Source organism: Eurosta solidaginis, chromosome 2 (assembly GCF_040869045.1).
Source record: "Eurosta solidaginis isolate ZX-2024a chromosome 2, ASM4086904v1, whole genome shotgun sequence".
Classification (NCBI taxonomy): domain Eukaryota; kingdom Metazoa; phylum Arthropoda; class Insecta; order Diptera; family Tephritidae; genus Eurosta; species Eurosta solidaginis.
In genome coordinates, this window is record NC_090320.1 from 88,099,510 (window position 1) to 88,117,082 (window position 17,573).

General features: G+C 40.3%; 1 protein-coding gene across 3 annotated transcripts; it reads right to left on the reverse strand.

Moving 5' to 3' along the window:
* Nucleotides 1-13,337: 13,337 nt before the first annotated feature.
* LOC137240071 (uncharacterized) lies at nucleotides 13,338-17,012 on the reverse strand. 3 transcript variants are annotated; one of them, XM_067765989.1, is made up of 3 exons: nucleotides 16,657-17,011; nucleotides 16,359-16,567; nucleotides 13,338-14,832 (listed from the first exon to the last, which is right to left on the reverse strand). In XM_067765989.1, exon 3 carries the CDS (start codon nucleotides 14,816-14,818, stop codon nucleotides 13,532-13,534), a length of 1,287 nt encoding a protein of 428 aa, XP_067622090.1. In that variant the 5' UTR covers nucleotides 14,819-14,832; nucleotides 16,359-16,567; nucleotides 16,657-17,011; the 3' UTR covers nucleotides 13,338-13,531. The 3 variants fall into 3 exon arrangements, with proteins under 3 accessions (XP_067622090.1, XP_067622089.1, XP_067622091.1); XM_067765988.1 differs by lacking the exon at nucleotides 16,359-16,567 and having other exon boundaries at nucleotides 16,783-17,012; XM_067765990.1 differs by lacking the exons at nucleotides 16,359-16,567; nucleotides 16,657-17,011 and adding an exon at nucleotides 15,889-16,241.
* Between the last annotated feature and the right edge of the window lie 561 nt (nucleotides 17,013-17,573).

The window sequence follows — 17,573 nt, forward strand, 5'->3', positions numbered from 1 at the left end:
GAGAGACTGTTCTCCGTTCGGTCCTAGAGAATAGCACTGCCCCATCTACCGAAGAAATACATATTTATAAAACGGGCACATATATGTCACATGCAAAACGCGATGTTTTAGGCTTACCCCTAACACTTGTTGTTGACGCGATTTATTTAAAACATGCATGGCTCCTTTCTGTTCACAACCAAGAGCGATTCACACCGCTTTTAAGCGCACCTCCGTTCCTTCCTAATCTATTAGCACCAAAGTTGGTCTGATAGCAAAATTCTCGTTTGTTGCTAATTGTTGTAATGAAATTTGTCATGCCGCTACTTTCGAACACGAGTAATGTTCCTACAAGAAGTGGCCGTAATCGGTATATACCTACGCAGAGTTTTTATATATATATCAGATATATCCTGTAAATTGACTTTTCGATATTAAAATACCTAATTGAGCTATTGCCTTCAAGTCGGGAGTAGAGTGGAATTACCTTCTTTTTTATACCATGCGAGATTCGAGAATCTCGCGAGAGGGCGAGACTCGCGATAAATCTCTTGTAAGCTCTGTTTCCTTATTTGAAATTTCATGTGTGGAATTTTGATCTTTAGAACGATGGGTGTTATTCAGCTCAAAGTTGCAATAAAAATCTAAAAATTTTGGTTTATAATACCTTTCGGAATATCTATATGGCATTGTAAAACATTCAAAATATTTTCAAGCAAAAATACATGTGTATCTGATATCGCACAAAACCGCAGCGAAAGCGGAGTCATCTAAATTCAAATATATATATTTTCTTTTTATCCTGCGCGAAATTTTGTTTGCCTCATTATGTGGAAATAATTCTTTGTTTTCTATTTCTTTATCTCCTTTTACGTCTTCCACTTCAACTTCCTCTCTATCTCCCTCTGCCTTTCCTTTCCCCTCTCTTACACCCCTGCCCTAATATTACCATTAACCTTCAGTCAGGCGCAATATATTGTGTGTCAACTTGGGGAGCATTTTTAAAAGCACATGATAAAAATCCAATTATATTTTAGGTATATATTTGATAATAACAGAAATTACATTTAGGGATTTGAATAAGCAATATATATGTAAATATTTTACGAAAAATCTATTTATTTGGCCAAAATTTATAATTTTCAACACGGTGGGTGAAGTACGGTAGGGCAAGGACTGTGTATACTATGCCTCACTAATCGACGGAGGGTTAAAACCCTTATTAATAGCTTTCCTGTGATATCCATATCACTAAAACTCATCTAGGGTACCCCCGGTCCACATGAAGATTTATATCCCGGAAACAGATTGGTATATGGCAACAAAAGTGATTTTTTATTGAAGCCCCTAACACCAGCTTTCATTTGATACCCATATGTACGAACAGATTCTACGGTTACCATGGCCACCTTTTGGACTCAAGACTTTAAACACGCAGTGGTATTAAATATAGCTTAAAACCTATTCGCAGATCTAGCAAATATACGAAAAAAATTTCATAAAATTCGGTACAGTAGTTTCGGAGCCTATTCAAGACAAACAAATATATCTCCCCTCTTTATAAAATTAGTACCTTGCAGTTAAAAGCCAAAATATTTCATTGAATAGAATTTTGTGGGGCTATTCATGGCTATTCATACTAGTTGTGCTTGAATAGTTCATTGACTAGAATTTTTCGATGTTATTCATACTAGTCAGTTTTTGAATAGTTTATTGAATACAATTTTGAGGCGTTATTAGTAGTTAGTCTTTCATTTGGATTTTGTCTGTCGAACTATGTAGATGAAATGCGCTAATGCTTTCTGTCGGCAATTTGCAATACATACTTCAGTCAATAAGGCTATTTGTCGTACAAATCAACGGGCACATACACCTGAACACACGCACATGCCCCCTCATGGTTACTTCTGAAGACTGAAGAAGCCATTAGAAGGGCAAAGCCTTTTAAATCGAGGGACTCAGACGGAATAGCTATCCCAATGCTAAAACGCATGCTTTCTACTTGTCATTTCATAATAAAAAGAATGACAAGAATAATCCCAATACCAAAGTCTGGGAACTCAGCAAACGATGGTGAGTCGTATGCCGATGTCATTAATTTAAAGACAAACCAGCCATCAACGTGGCTTCCGTAAAATGCATATTGTAACGAATTTACTGAAATTCCTCTTATTTGCAACCTTCTACTAACGTTCGTATCGTTAAACTGTTGAATAAATAATTCCAATGTATAATAATGCAAAATGGCCTTTATTAAAGTACTTCACAATAACACTTATACTTCTCAACCAATAGCGAGCTTAAATCAAACTGAATCTGCTTACTCAGCTTTAACTCCTTTTATACTCTATGATGTCTCGTTCGCATACTTCTAGGCGTTTCTTCTTCTACAGAATTTACTATTTGTTTACCAGCTATATACTCACCAGCTATAAACTACAGATGCACGCTTATAGCTTCTCATATGCGCGTGAATATGTGAGTGATACTCCCACCGATGATTGCATACTTTTGTGAGCATCTCAAATATATACATGCGTATGTGTGAGAACTACTTTGCTGATGATTGCTTTTGTGAGTAACTCTCCGCTGCTGTATGTACATATGTGTAGACATAATGATTGATTTGTTTATGTAGATACCAGTGACTGCTTAGTATCGACTTAGAGATGATAGTATTCCTTAGTGTTGCTAATATTCGTCACACTGCCCTTCACCTAAGTCTGATCGTCCCGATCAGACAAATCTCTCGATCTAAACGCTGCCAGCCTTTCCAAATGAACCACTTTCATTTTGTTTCGTGATTTGCCAATAGTTTGTATGCGGTACACTACATCGTTGATCCGTTTTACAACTTTGTATGGGCCTTCCAAATTACACTACAATTTCGGGGACAAACCCGTTTTTCGTTGTGGGTTGTATAACAGCACCAAATCTCCTTCCTGAAAACCTTCCGAATTAACGACTTTATCGTATCTGGTTTTCATCTTGTCACTCATAATCTTTGTTCGTTGCCTTACAAGATCGTGTATCCCTCTCAGCTCTTCTTCCAAGACATCAGTGGATTTCTTGACATTTCTCTCCGCATCGGATCTATCCCGAACTTCAAATCAGCTGGCAGTCGAAGGTCATGCCAAAAATTACCTTTGCGGGAGTTTGGCCTGTTGTCACATGCATTGCCGATCGGTAAGCCATCAAGAATAATGATATGTGAGTATCGCACTCCTTATGGTACTTGTCTACTACTTTCCTTAAATGCTCCTCCAAGGTTCTATTGAAACGTTCAGCCATACCATCGGACTGAGGATGCAATGCAGTTGTCCGTGTTTATCGAATGCCCAACTTCTTACGCATTTCTTGGAACACAGCTGATACAAAATTCCTGCCTTGGTCAGAATGTAACTCCGTTGGTACACCATACCTTGCAACTCAATCGGTTATAACCATTTCTGCTACTGTATCCGCTTCTCAGTTTGGGATTGGGTATACCTCTGGCCATTTACTGAAATAATCCATAACCACCAGTACGTATTTGTTTCCGCGGTTGCTAGTAGGAAATGGACCTGCGACATCCATGGCGGTCCTTTCAAATAGTTCAACTGAAATATACTGCTTCATCTGGCCATGACTTCGTGTTTTGGGCCCCTTCGCTCTGTTGCAAACCTTGCGTTAGCAATCCACTCGGTGACCGACTGACGGCAACCAACCCAATAGAATCTCTGCTTAATTTTCTCGAGCGTCTTCGCGACTCCAAGATGACCTCCACTTGGAACATTATGCAGTTCACTGGGAACGTCGGGAATCCGTTTCCTTGGAACAACTAGCAGTTTCCTTTTACTTTGACCATCCTCACTCTCCCATACTTGATGAAAGCAACCGGATATCAAATCTAAACTGTTCCACTGCCCAATATGACTTCGCAATGGGACTCTCTGCTGACATCTCATCTCTATTTGATCTTTCGTTTCTTTCGAACCCTTGCGTAACATGTGACAGATCTGTACCTTCTAGCTGACACTTCCTTAATTGTTCCTTGTCCCATTCATCTGTACATGTTATAGTTAATAGCCGCACATCTATAATGTCTTCTTTAGCCTCGGCCTTTGAACAGTGCTTGCATTCCAAACTACATGGTCTTCGTGACATTGCATCAACATTTCCATGGGTACTACCTTTGCGATGCTCAATGGAAAAGTCATAGCAGCTTTGTAGTAGCTCGATCCACCGAGCCAATTGTCCTTCTGGATTACGGAACTGCAGGAGCCATTTCAGTGCTGCGTGATCTGTCCTGACGCGGAATCGCTGGCCGTAGAAGTACTTTTGAAAATGTTTAATGCACTCTACCAATGCCAACAGCTCTCTCCATGTAACGCAACAGTTCTTCTCTGGTTTTCCAATCGAACGTCTGTAATATGCAACTTCCTTCTCCCGTCCATCAGCCAGGTGTAATAAAATGCCTCCTATAGCATATCCACTCGCATCTGTATCTAGAATAAATTTTGCTCCTGGAATCGGATATGCCAACTTTGGGGCAGTGCACAAACGCTCCTTTAATGTTTGGAAAGCCACTTCTTGCTCCTTCTTCCATTCAAAAGCTTTATTTTTTTTGTAACCTCATGGAGGCTATGGGCTACGCTGGAAAAGTTTGGTATAAACCGGCGGTAATATGCGCATAGCCCAAGGAAACTTCTTAGTTCAAATTCTGTGGTCTTGGCCTATCCTTTACAGCTTCTATCTTTTCATTCGCAGTGCAGATGCCCTCTGTCGTTACCTTGTGACCCAAATAATTTACTTCCTTTTTAAACAGCGAACACTTTTTGGGACTTAGTTTTAGACCAGCGCCAGCTATTCTCTGGAAAACTCTCTCTAAGTTTTTAAGATGTTCATCAAAGTTTTTGCCTAATACGACGATGTCGTCCAGGTACACCAGGCATGTTTTCCAATGTAGTCCTTTCAATACCTGATCCATGAGTCTCTCGAAAGTAGCTGGTGCATTACATAGTCCAAAGGGCATTATTGTAAATTGCCAAAGATCATCACCGACACTGAACGCTGTTTTCTTTTTGTCTTCCCCCTTTTATTCCACTTACTAGTAGCCGCTTTTTAAGTCCAGTGTGGAAAACCATTTCGTACCATATAGCGAATCCAGAGTATCATCAATTCTTGGTAACTATCCTTTTTAGTAACGTCGTTCAACTTTCGATAGTCCACGCAAAATATCATTTTTCCATCCTTCTTCTTCACAAGTACCACCGGTGAGCTCCATGGACTAGCTAATGGTTCGATGACGCCGCTGTCGCTCATTTCTTGTACGACTTGACTCACAACTTCCCGCTTCGCCAGCGGAACACTACGAGGAGCTTGACGGATCGGCCTCGCATCTGCAGTGTCAATTTGATATTTCACAACATTGGTGCGGCCTGGTTTGGAGCCATCTTAGTCAAATATGTTAGCGTACTTTAGGAACAGTTGTTTTGCCTTACTCTGATAGTGTTCCTCTAGCCCCTCCGTCATTTGAAAGATCGGTGTTACTGGTTGAAACGTGTTCCTGGAGCTACTCACAGTTAATAACTACATCAGCTTCTTGGCATCTTCCCAATATAGCTTATTTGGTCAGTTTGATTGGTGACTTGAACTCATTAAGTACTCTTACCGGAATACGTCCATCTTGTTTTGTCATAGCCAGAGTTTTCCCTACAAGTATGTTCGGTGTTGATTTGTTCGCTGCCTCGACAACTCACAATTTGTTTGTCCCACAATCTCAATCAACCTTTGCCCAGATTACTGCTTCGGATTTTGGTGGTATTTGTTGACTCTCTTCCACCAGCACTCGTTTACTGCTATAGCCTCTCTCGTAGCCGAAATTAAGTGGCACATCCATGTTCTTATATCGCATCGTCTTGCTTTGCATATCGATCTTGATGCCTTGGTCGATTAAAAAGTCCAATGAAATTATAATTTCATCAACAATCTCTGCCACTATAAAATTTTGTAGTACCGTGACGTTCCCAATTGCTACATCACATTCTTCTTCTCCAATTACCTGGGTGTCCTCTTCCTTGGCTGTACGTAATCTTGCTCCAAGCAATGGTCTTATCTCCTTGTTGACTAAATCTGATCGAATGATGGAATGAGATGCACACGTATTTACAGTTAAAAACCGTTCCTTTCCTTCCACATGTCCTCCGACAGTAAGATTGCTTGACCTTCTTCCAATCTGCAAGATAGAGATTATGGGGCATTTAATTGCGGAGTCAGCTGTCGCCCCTTGCGGCTGACTTGCTTTAGTTTAACGATTGAGTGGTCTTGGAGATTTGCTCACCTCCTTCTGTTCTGCGTTTACGACCACCCACATTGTTGGAACTGTTAGGGTTGGTGTTGCAATAACGCGCAATGTGCCCTGGCTTTCCACACTTAAAGCATTTGACTGCATCATTATTCTTATGCTGCGTAGACTTCAATGCTGCCAAAATTGTGTTTACCCACTCTGGTCTTTCTATTTCCACATGATGAGCCTTGTATGCTGGTTTACTCAATAGGGAGGCAGTTTCCTGAGTCAATGCATGGGATACCGTTTCAGCAAATGTCAGCTTTGGGTTTGCGTATGTAGCTCGCTTCGTTTCCACGTCCTGTATGCCATTTATAAAGCTCTGGATTTTTACCCTCTCGGCATATTCCACGGGTGCGTCCGCATTTGCTAGATGGGCCAGCCTTTCGACATCCGACGCAAACTTCTGCAAAGTCTCATTCGCCTTCTGGTAGCGGATTTGCAACTATATTTGGTATATCTGCTTTCTCTGTTTGCTTCCGTATCGCCTCTCTACAGCGCTCATGAATGCTTCGTAGCTGTTCCGCTCTCCCTCGGGAATAGTCTGTAGGATTTCAGCAGCAGATCATTTCAATGCCACGAATAGTGCAGCAACTTTATCTTCAGCATTCCAGTTGTTCTCAAACTGAATCTTATATACCTGGAAAGGAACAGAACTGTCAAATGATGGAGTTTTTACCTTGGGATTGCTCGTTGGAACAGCCGGGCGATTTAGTTGTAATTGCTCCATACGACCTATTAAATAATCGGTTTTTGCCTGAAATTGTGCGATTTTTGCATCCTGCGATTCAAGCTTTGATGATACCTTTGCTTCCTGTGCCTCCAGCTGCGAGGATATGCGAGTTGTTATACGAGTATCTTGCGATTCTTGTTGGAATGCCACTTGTGATGTCATATATGTTTTCTGTTCTGCCAGTTGAGATGACACTGTCGCTGTTTGAGCAGATATTGCAGCCAAAATCGTGTTCAAGTCGTGTTTTCTCTTCAATCTTTTTTGTTGTCTCGTCCCCATCAGGATGAAAGACATCATCATCCACATTAATTCCTTCCGACTCCATAGCGTCTCGTAGTCGTGCCTGAAGTTCGAGTTTATTGCCGGTTGTATCCAATCCATGGCTATCCAACTCAACTCTCAGTTGTTGGATCCTCAATTCCATCAAATTTGCCATGTCCAAGTTGTATTCGAATCCCTAAACTTTTGAATAATAATTCCAATATTCAATAATGCAAAATGGTTTTTATTAGAGTACTTCACAATAACACTTATACTTCTCAACCAATAGCGTGTGTTTAGGGGGTGGCGATACAAATTTACCTTCCTTTCTTTCTTGTATATGGCTGCTGCGGATGCGGCGGTGAGGCGATGATGTGGTGGTGATGCCGATGATGTGGTGGTGGTGTAGCGGCGGTGGCGATAGATCCTGTCCAGGTTTATCAACAACTTGAACACAGGTATATCGATTGTAACCCTAAGTCTTTTTGGCGATACGTTAACTCGAAGAAGGCTCGTTCAAATATTCCAACAGGTGTGTTCTACAATGAGACTAGGGCAGGTTCTACTTACGAAGCTGTTAATCTCTTTGGGGAATTCTTCAAATCGAACTTTGATAGCGATTCTCAATCAGAGCCTAATTTAGTCTCCAATTTAAATAGCGCAATAAATTTTGGCTCTCTGGTGCTCACTTTAGAAGATATAGTTGTAGGAGTGAATAACATAAAACCCTCTATGAAGCCTGATATGGACGGTTTTTCGTCATATCTTTTTAAGAACTGTAGAGCTTTGGCTCTTCCTGTTTTTCTTATTTTTAACAAATCCCTTGGAGGTGGAGTTTTTATTGATGGGTGGAAGTTTGCCTCAATTACCCCTATTCATAAAAGCGGTAATAAAGCAAATGTAGCTAACTACCGCCCTATTGCAAAATTATCAACAACATTGAAGCTGTTTGAATACATCGTTAAACAGAAGATGTATTTCTCTGTAAGTCACTTAATTTCCTGCAATCAACATGGCTTCGTGTCTGGCAGATCCTCAGTTTCCAACCTGGCGGTCTTCTCTGATTACTGCGTGTCAGCTTTTAATGATCGGCAGCAAGTGGACACTCTTTATACAGATTTCTCAAAAGCCTTTGACAAGGTTAGTCATTCAATTTTAATAGATAAGTTAGCCAATGTCGGCTTTCATTCAACCTTCCTATCATGGATTAAATCCTATCTTTCTCTTCGCAAGTGTGTAGTCGTTGTTGATGATTGTGCGTCCGATCCCTTCATTGCCTCCTCAGGCGTTCCTCAGGGCAGTATCCTAGGTCCCCTCCTTCTTGCTATTTTTATTAATGATGTATCTTCCTGTTTTTATCCTCTGAGTTCCTTTTGTATGCGGATGATCTGAAAATCTTTTCAAAAATTTCGTGTATTTCTGAAGCCCATAGTCTTCAAAATGATCTGGACAATGTAGCCAGTTGGTGCAAAATAAACCACCTGCAACTCAATATTACTGTTTTGTACTTACTATCGCATGTAGAAGTGTGTGCAACTGCACTCATACCATATGAAATGAAACGCACATATCTACAGGGAAAAAGGCCAAAGGCCAAAGGCCAAAAAAAAGCCTTTTTATTTATGCACCAATCTAGCACTCAACACGTATTGTTATTTCTGATATATATATAATTGTACTATAATGTATTTGCGCACCACACTACTATTTTATCCACAACCGTTCTAGCAACTTGCTGGCACCGCGTTCAATTCTTAACTGACTAAACAGAACGATTCGCTCAATCCGAATCGTTATTTTTAATTCTAATGCGCAATAGTTTTGATCATGGCAAGCCATGACATGTTCCACTCCAACGTATATTTTTAAAACGGTAAACTTATTCGTGCAGGCGCATTCTCCCCTGCGCGACATTTATGACGCACAGCGAGAAAATGCCCCTGTACGAAACAGTGCCAGCGAAAACCTACGGTTTTCTTAACTTAAGCTTACATATGCATACATAGATATCTACATAATTTATTATCCCCGATGCTTCATCTTTACCGTTGTTCTGCTATGTCTGGCTCCACTGGTAGTATGCATATCTTTTGTACGGGTCTCGTTAATTTGCTCGTTTGTGTCTGCACCACAACAGATCGAACTAGTTTATCCTTACTAAGGACCAGTTCAGTAACTCGTCCTAATGCCCACTGGGCTGGTGGAAAACTCTCTGCTTTGATTATTACCATCTGCCCAATCTTAATGTTCTCATGTTCTCTGCGCCATTTCTTTCTCTCCTGTAAACTGTTTAAATAGTCTGTTTGCCATCTATTCCAGAAGTGTTGTAGCATTGTTTGTCTTTGCTGCCAGAGTCTTATCCCTAAACTTGTCGGTTGATCGTTCACCAGAAACGGAGGCGGCAAAATCAATGGCTCCCCAATAATAAAATGACCCGGTGTCAATGCCTGCATGTCATTTGGATCATCTGACAGCGGATATAAAGGTCTGGAATTCAGTATTGCCTCAATCTCAACTAACAACGTCACCAGCTGGTCTTGTGCCAGCGTTTTCTGGCCCACGATCCTGGTCAAGTGGAATTTCATTGACTTTACAGCTGCTTCGTAAATCCCTCCTTGATGTGGCGCTGCTGGAATCATGAATTGCCACTCAGTACCCTTGAGACCAATATGTTCCAGCGCTTCTTGCCCTCTCCAGTAATCCATAGCCCTTTTAATCGTCTTGCTCGCACCAACAAATGTCGTCGCATTATCGCTGAATAGTTTTGCACAACGACCTCGCCGTCCAATAAATCTTTCAAAACACGCAATGAAGGATTGAGTTGTCAGATCTAGCACCAAGTCAATATGTACAGCCCGAGTTTTCAAGCATACAAACACAACAACCCAACATTTAGTCTTGTCGACATAATCATCTCGCACCCTCACACGTACATTAAATGGACCAGCATAATCTAGCCCACAGTGAAGAAATGGTTTACCTGTTTGCACCCTCTCAGCTGGTAGGTCTGCCATCAATTGTTGTTCAAGCTTGTAATTATATCGCACACATACAACGCACCCACGTAAGTATCTTCTGAGTTCATCTCTCAAACGTGGAATCCAGTACTTTTGCCGAATAAAATGTGTCATTACTTGCACTGCCCCATGCTTAGTTTGTCTGTGCGCATAATCGGCTATGAAGTGAGCCAATCTGGAACCTCTTGCCACAATTACCTGATGCTTTGCTTCATATCCAAGGTTGGCCTCATTCAATCGACCTCCTACCCTCAAAAGCCCGCTTTTATCCAAAATTGGTCGTAGTGATTCCAACTTACTATGTTCCGGTAACCTGTGCTCCTTTTTTAACAATACCAATTCTTTGTGAAAATATTTCTCCTGCGAATTTCTCAGTAAGTACTCCATTGCCCACAATTTTTCTTGCTCGCTTGGTAAATCTACCTTCAATTTCATGCCCCTTAACCTGCACCTCTTTGCTGACTTTCTTATCCTATCACGAGTCGCCAATTTTGTCTTGACTATATCTATAAATCGCCTTACATATGCCAATACATTCAAAATTCCTTCTAGCCTGCTTTTATATTTCGTGATTGGAACAAGCTCACCACTTCCCCCCATTTTTGGCACAAAAATCTCCATCTCCTCATAACCTACATTTACAATGTGCACCTTAATTTCTGCTTGCCCATCCTTATTATTTTTTGATTTAGCCTGTTCAAACTTATCAGGTGGCCACTGTGTCTTAGGAAAAGATAACCACTCTGGGCCCTCCAACCAAAATCGATTATTAACCAACTCACCGGGTTCTAATCCTCGACTTAATAAGTCCGCTGGATTATCATCCGAACCCACATGTTTCCAACTCTTTGCCCCAGTATTATCTTGAATTGCTGATACGCGATTAGCTACAAATGTTTTCAAATCTCTGGGCATTTTTTCTAACCAGTAAAGCACAACTAGAGAATCTGTCCACAACGTATAATTGATCTCGCCCCAATCCATTGCTCTCTTAACCTCAACAACCAGTCTAGCCAATAACTCACATGCCGACAATTCCAACCTAGGAATCGTCATCTTCTTTACTGGGGCTACTCTTGTTTTTGATACTATTAATCTACATTTAAAATTCCCATTTGCTTCCTTCGTTCTAGCATAAACAACTGCACCATAGGCTGATTCTGATGCATCAGCAAAGCCACATAATTCAACCTTCTCAGACATCCCAGTACCGAGCCATCTTGGAATTCTAAAATTTTCAAGTTTTTTCATCTCGCCCCAATATTTTCTGAATCTCATTTCTAGTTCAGATGGTAGCTCTTCGTCCCATTCTACTTTCAAGCGCCACAAATCTTGTATCAAAACCTTTCCTACAACAATTATTGGAGAGATGTATCCATTTGGGTCAAACAACTGTGCCACGCAGCTAACAACTACTCGTTTTGTTATAATACCTGGCAAGTCTGGTGTCTTAACTACAAATGCATATTGGTCTGGCGATATCAACCATACCAGTCCAAGCACCCTGGTTTCGTCCTCGAATTCAAACAAGCACTCCTCTTCACCGGACTGCAAGGTCTTTATTAGTTTTTTACTATTCGATTTCCATTTCCTGAGTGTAAAACCGGCTCCACTCAGGATGTTATCCATTTGTTTCGCTAATGCCATAGCGTCTTGCTCACTGTCAGCTCCGGTAACACAATCATCCATATACATATCATTTATAATTGCTTCAGCAGCTTCACAGTAATCTTTCTTTGCATCTCTTGCACACTGAATTACTGCTCTAACTGCATTATATGCCGATGATGTCATACCATACGTCACAACAGTTAGCCAATATTCCTTCAATGGTTCTTCTCTGCTCTCGCGCCAAAATATTCGCTGCATGTCCCATTGGTTTTTAGCGATCTTAACTTGTCTAAACATCATCTTAATATCTGCACTAAATGCAAATCTATGCCGCCTAAACCGCGTTATAATCTCGCTCAGATCTCTTTGTAATTTTCCACCTAGCAACTGAATTTCATTGAGAGAAATACCTTTGTTAGTTCGGCAGCTTGCGTCAAAAACTACCCGAAACTTTTTCGTCACACAATGGTGCGGGATGTAATATGTCAACTCATTCTGCCCTACATGCTTATCAACCATTTTCATATGCCCTAACTTCTCATATTCTCTCATAAATTCAACATATTTCGCTCTAATCTCTGGCTCCTTTTCTAAACGCTTTTCTAAATATAGAAATCTGCGGAGTGCAATTTCTTTGGAACTGCCAATCTCTGTGATCTCTTTTAGTGGTATGGTTACCACGAACCTACCATCCCTATCTCTATAATATGTATCCAAGAAGATTTTCTCAACTCTCTCTTCTTCTTCTGTTCGCATTGAATTTTCATTAATCTGATCCATTTCCCAAAACTTTGTTATTAATGCGTCTAGCTCTCTATTATCTTTGTAATTTACTGCTGATACTAGCTCACCAGTTTCATCATCAATGCTTTGTGCATATTCGCCGAAAACGACTATGCCCAAGATTGTATCCATTAATGCTATTCCATTTATGCCATCGCGCACTATCTTGGTAACAATTCTCGCAACAAAACTAGCCCCCAGCAACATATGAGTGCTTCTTGATTCCCAGTATTCTGGATCGGCTAACCTGGTGCCCAACGAGTCATGTATAGGACCCAACCCTGAACCAAGTGGAGGGAGTAAGGGACACCACTGGCTCTCTTTAGGTAAAACCCAAAACTCTGCACCAATTTGGTCTCCAGATGGATACCAAGGCCTAATCAACACTATGGCCTTCTTGCTCACTTGGAACGGCTCTGCCTCAATACCAACCATTTTTTTAGTAATTGGTTTCGTGTCTATGCCATACCTCTGCTGTAATACAAAGGTAATCAAATTTATCTGCGCCCCAGTATCCAGTAATGCACGAACCGGCCCAAAATTAATGCCATTTACGACAACCATCACCATTGCTGTTGGCAACAATGCCCTTGCTTCTTCTTTCCCCCTATTGAAATTCATCAAATACTGTTCACAAGACAAATCAATTTTATTATCATTCATAGTATTATTTACTATTGCTTTTTTACTTTCTTTTTCTATCTTAGGTTTTTTCTCGCTTGGCCCCAGCTCCGCGTCCTCTCGACCGCTCACCTTGTCTTGCACTCTCTTGCCCTCTTTTTGCGTCTTAATTGTACGCTTTCTTGCCCCAGTTGATTGTCAATCCAATTTTTGTTTCGACTTGGATGCATAGCGCTGAATGTTGTTTACCTGCCTTTTTGGTTCCCTGTTTGGACACAATGCGCTGTTGTGCTTGGGCCTACCAGGGCATTTCCAACACTCTGCCTGGTAGCAATTGTTAGCACCATGGCCCCTTTTGAAACAGTTTGGGCAGAGGTTTCTCCTTTCAATAAATTCTTTCCTGGCCTTCAAGTTAAGTGCCATGAATTCTGGGCAATGGTAAAGCATGTGATTTTCATTGCACACCTCACATGTTAATACCCTATTTTTTGCGCCCGATGTTGATACGCTAACTCTAGCTCCTCTTTCATTTGCACCATTATTCTTCGTTTTCGTACTTGAAGTTGGAACCACTACTGCCGATTCAATTTTCCTGCGATTGTCCGAAGAGTTTGCTAGCGCCAATGCTTGCTTGTCCAAGAATGCTAGCATTTCATCAACTTTTGGCGTATCACTCTTCCTTGCGAGCTCCCATTGTCTTGCTGTCTCATTGTCCAAACGTTCATGCAACATGTGCACCATGAAAAAATCCCAGTGCTCTACTGGTAGTCCTTGTGCCTGGAGTTGACGACGCACCTCATGGGTCACATTGGACATGCGCCGCAAGTCGTTCTCCTTTATCTGCCCCTTGAGTTCCGGCAGCCGAATAAAATTTCTTAAATGCTCGCGTCCTATCAAGTAGCTTTGGTCGTACATCTGATTCAGCCGCTCCCAAGCTTGAATATAATTATTACCCGAAAATTGCCATTGACCAAACGTTAATTTTGCTCTACCAACCAGTGAATTAGTCAGGTACAAAAATTTGAATGATGGATCTATTTTGTCATTATCATGCACAGCCGCCCTGAACCGATCACGAAAACCTGTCCATTTAACCAATGCCCCATCAAACTCGCCCCATGTATTTTTAATGTCGTTTTGTTGGACAGGCATCTGCACCTGCACGTTAATTGCTTGCGAATTTTTGTCTAGCCCCTCATCTTGCTTCATCTTGTCTAGCTCCGTCTGCATTTTAGCATGCGCCTCAAAATACATCGTTTCCACAACTGCCATATTTTGCTTGCAGAAGTGGTCTAGCGCCTCCTCGTCTACATCCTCAATTACAGCTGCATACTCTTCGTTATAGGCCTGCCATGCTATCCGTAGTGAGGTAAGTCGCACCTTGATCTCGCCCACTGACACTTGAGTGAAATCAGTGTCATTTGCAAACTCTAGCGCACGCTGGATTGTAGCTGCATAGGACTTCAATTTCTTTTGAGATGCCATGTCTAAATATGAAACTTAAAGAAAGAAAACAAAAAAAATAATATGTTTGAATATGGTATCAATAATAGTGAAGTTTCGCACACAGGGTGCAACTATGCTATCACAGCTTATTATTTTCTTCCATTTAACAAGCGCCTAATGATGGTCTTCACCAAGCCCTCAATCCATCACCTTGACCTGCCCACTAAGCTTTGATTCAAGCGCTTGCACCAATGCTTCCGGCTTGCATATATGTTTGAAAAATTCTAGCTCGCCTTAACCGTGCTCACCCATCACTAGTGCCAACTCAAACATGCAATTGCCGAAAGACTTTAAACACCTGCAGGTACACTAGCCCACTCAGTACACATGTACTACTATAAAATCTTGCCCCAAGCTCATCTTTTGTTTATGCATAAAAGATATTTTCTATTTAAGCCCCAATAACAGCTCAACTTATCTCACCATTGAAATTTATCTCCTGCCCTCCTTTTTGCCAACGGTTTTCTTTCACAAACTATCACCATCAAAGTGCTACATACAAATACCTGCTCTTACGCACATCCAAGCACACAAACACAAGCATCCAAGTAAGCAAAAATTTGCGCACACAATTTAATTTATTATCTCGCATGTAATCTTGTTCATTTATATTTGATGTACACTCATGTCTAGCACACCAAACTTACATGCTTCAATATTATTGCATGATACAAAAATTTTCTTCACTACATTTTCCACCTTGCCACCTAAGACTTGTTCGAGAAAGAACAACAAAGGCAACCTCATTACAATATATAAATCTTAGCAAGTATCTTGCACCTACTGTGTAAACGAATTACAAATTTTTTCCTTTTTGAATGCACAAGAAAGGAAAGCAATAGCAAGAAGAAAAAACACGCAATACGCTGCAGTTGAATCTCGAACAAGCCTATGGTCACACAAACGCACAAATCCCATTATCACAACAGAATCAAAACTTCACCAAATTGAGACTATTCTCCTTTTATGCACACCCTCTCTTTTTCATATGTACTCTAAACCGATGCGCACAACATATTTTTCTCAACCCTCATAATATATGTACATACCAATATATTATTTACTCGTGCCCTTAGGACAAATCGCAATAGCCTTACACAAGCGCTCCTTTGTATCTTTACATATATACTCTAAACCGATGCGCACAATATTTTCTCAATACTCATAATATATGTAAAGACAAATTCCTTCTTTTTTAATAAACTACCATCACGTCATTATAACTATACATATCTATATTTCAAACCGTTGCGCATAATATGTATTTTATTTTTTAATGCTCCAATGCAATATTTACTTGCGCACTCGAGACAAATCTCAGCATGCTTATACCTACGCCCCGTTATATCCTTACATATACATTTTACCGGCATGCGCACTGCGTATTATTTTCTACACTCTCAAAATATATACATATATTTCTTGCGCACTCAAACGAATCTCAACATGTTTCACATATGCCCCGTTATATCTTTACATATATCTTAAACCGACGCGGACACTATGTGTCATTTTCTACCTCGCAATATATGTATATGCTCCCTATATATGTATAGCTTAGTATATTATCTACTCGCGCACAAATTCCAACTATGATTATACATTTTACCATCATTTTCATTATTATTATTTTTTCACGCACGCACTTTTCAATTTATCTTTTTAAATTCTACCGAATTTTCTCAGTGGACTGTAACTAATTTATTTATCTATTATTTTAACGCTCACCTTGTGATTTAGAAACTTTCCAAAAAATTTTAGCTTCAATATATTTAATTAATGAATTTTATCAAACTTTGCTTTGCTTTTACGCATACACTTGTTGACCGCTTGAATGCTTAAACACTTTTTATGAGCAGCCGTTTTAATTACGCAGTAACAAACTTCTTTCACTCAACTGGCTTTGATCCGGCTCGACACGGACCATAATGTTTTGTACTTACTATCGCATGTAGAAGTGTGTGCAACTGCACTCATACCATATGAAATGAAACGCACATATCTACAGGGAAAAAGGCCAAAGGCCAAAAAAAAGCCTTTTTATTTATGCACCAATCTAGCACTCAACACGTATTGTTATTTCTGATATATATATAATTGTACTATAATGTATTTGCGAACCACACTACTATTTTATCCACAACCGTTCTAGCAACTTGCTGGCACCGCGTTCAATTCTTAACTGACTAAACAGAACGATTCGCTCAATCCGAATCGTTATTTTTAATTCTAATGCGCAATAGTTTTGATCATGGCAAGCCATGACATGTTCCACTCCAACGTATATTTTTAAAACGGTAAACTTATTCGTGCAGGCGCATTCTCCCCTGCGCGACATTTATGACGCACAGCGAGAAAATGCCCCTGTACGAAACAATTACTAAATGTTTTCACATAACTTTTTCAAAATCCCGTTCATTAATTCCTACATCATATGATATTAATGGATCTAAACTGGCTACGCAGTCTAAAATACGAGATTTAGGAGTAATTTTTCACTCCAAATTTATGTTTCATGATCATATAAATCATGCAATTGCTAAATCATACGGAATGCATACACTCTAAAACTTCTTTACACCTCGATGGTTCGTTCCACGTTAGAATACGCTGTGTTTATATGGAGACCATTTTATGATTGCCATATAAAGAGGCTAGAACGGGTACAAAAGACCTTCATAAAATTTGCTCTGCGCAGATTAAACTTTGAAGAGCCTATTCCGTCTTATAATGC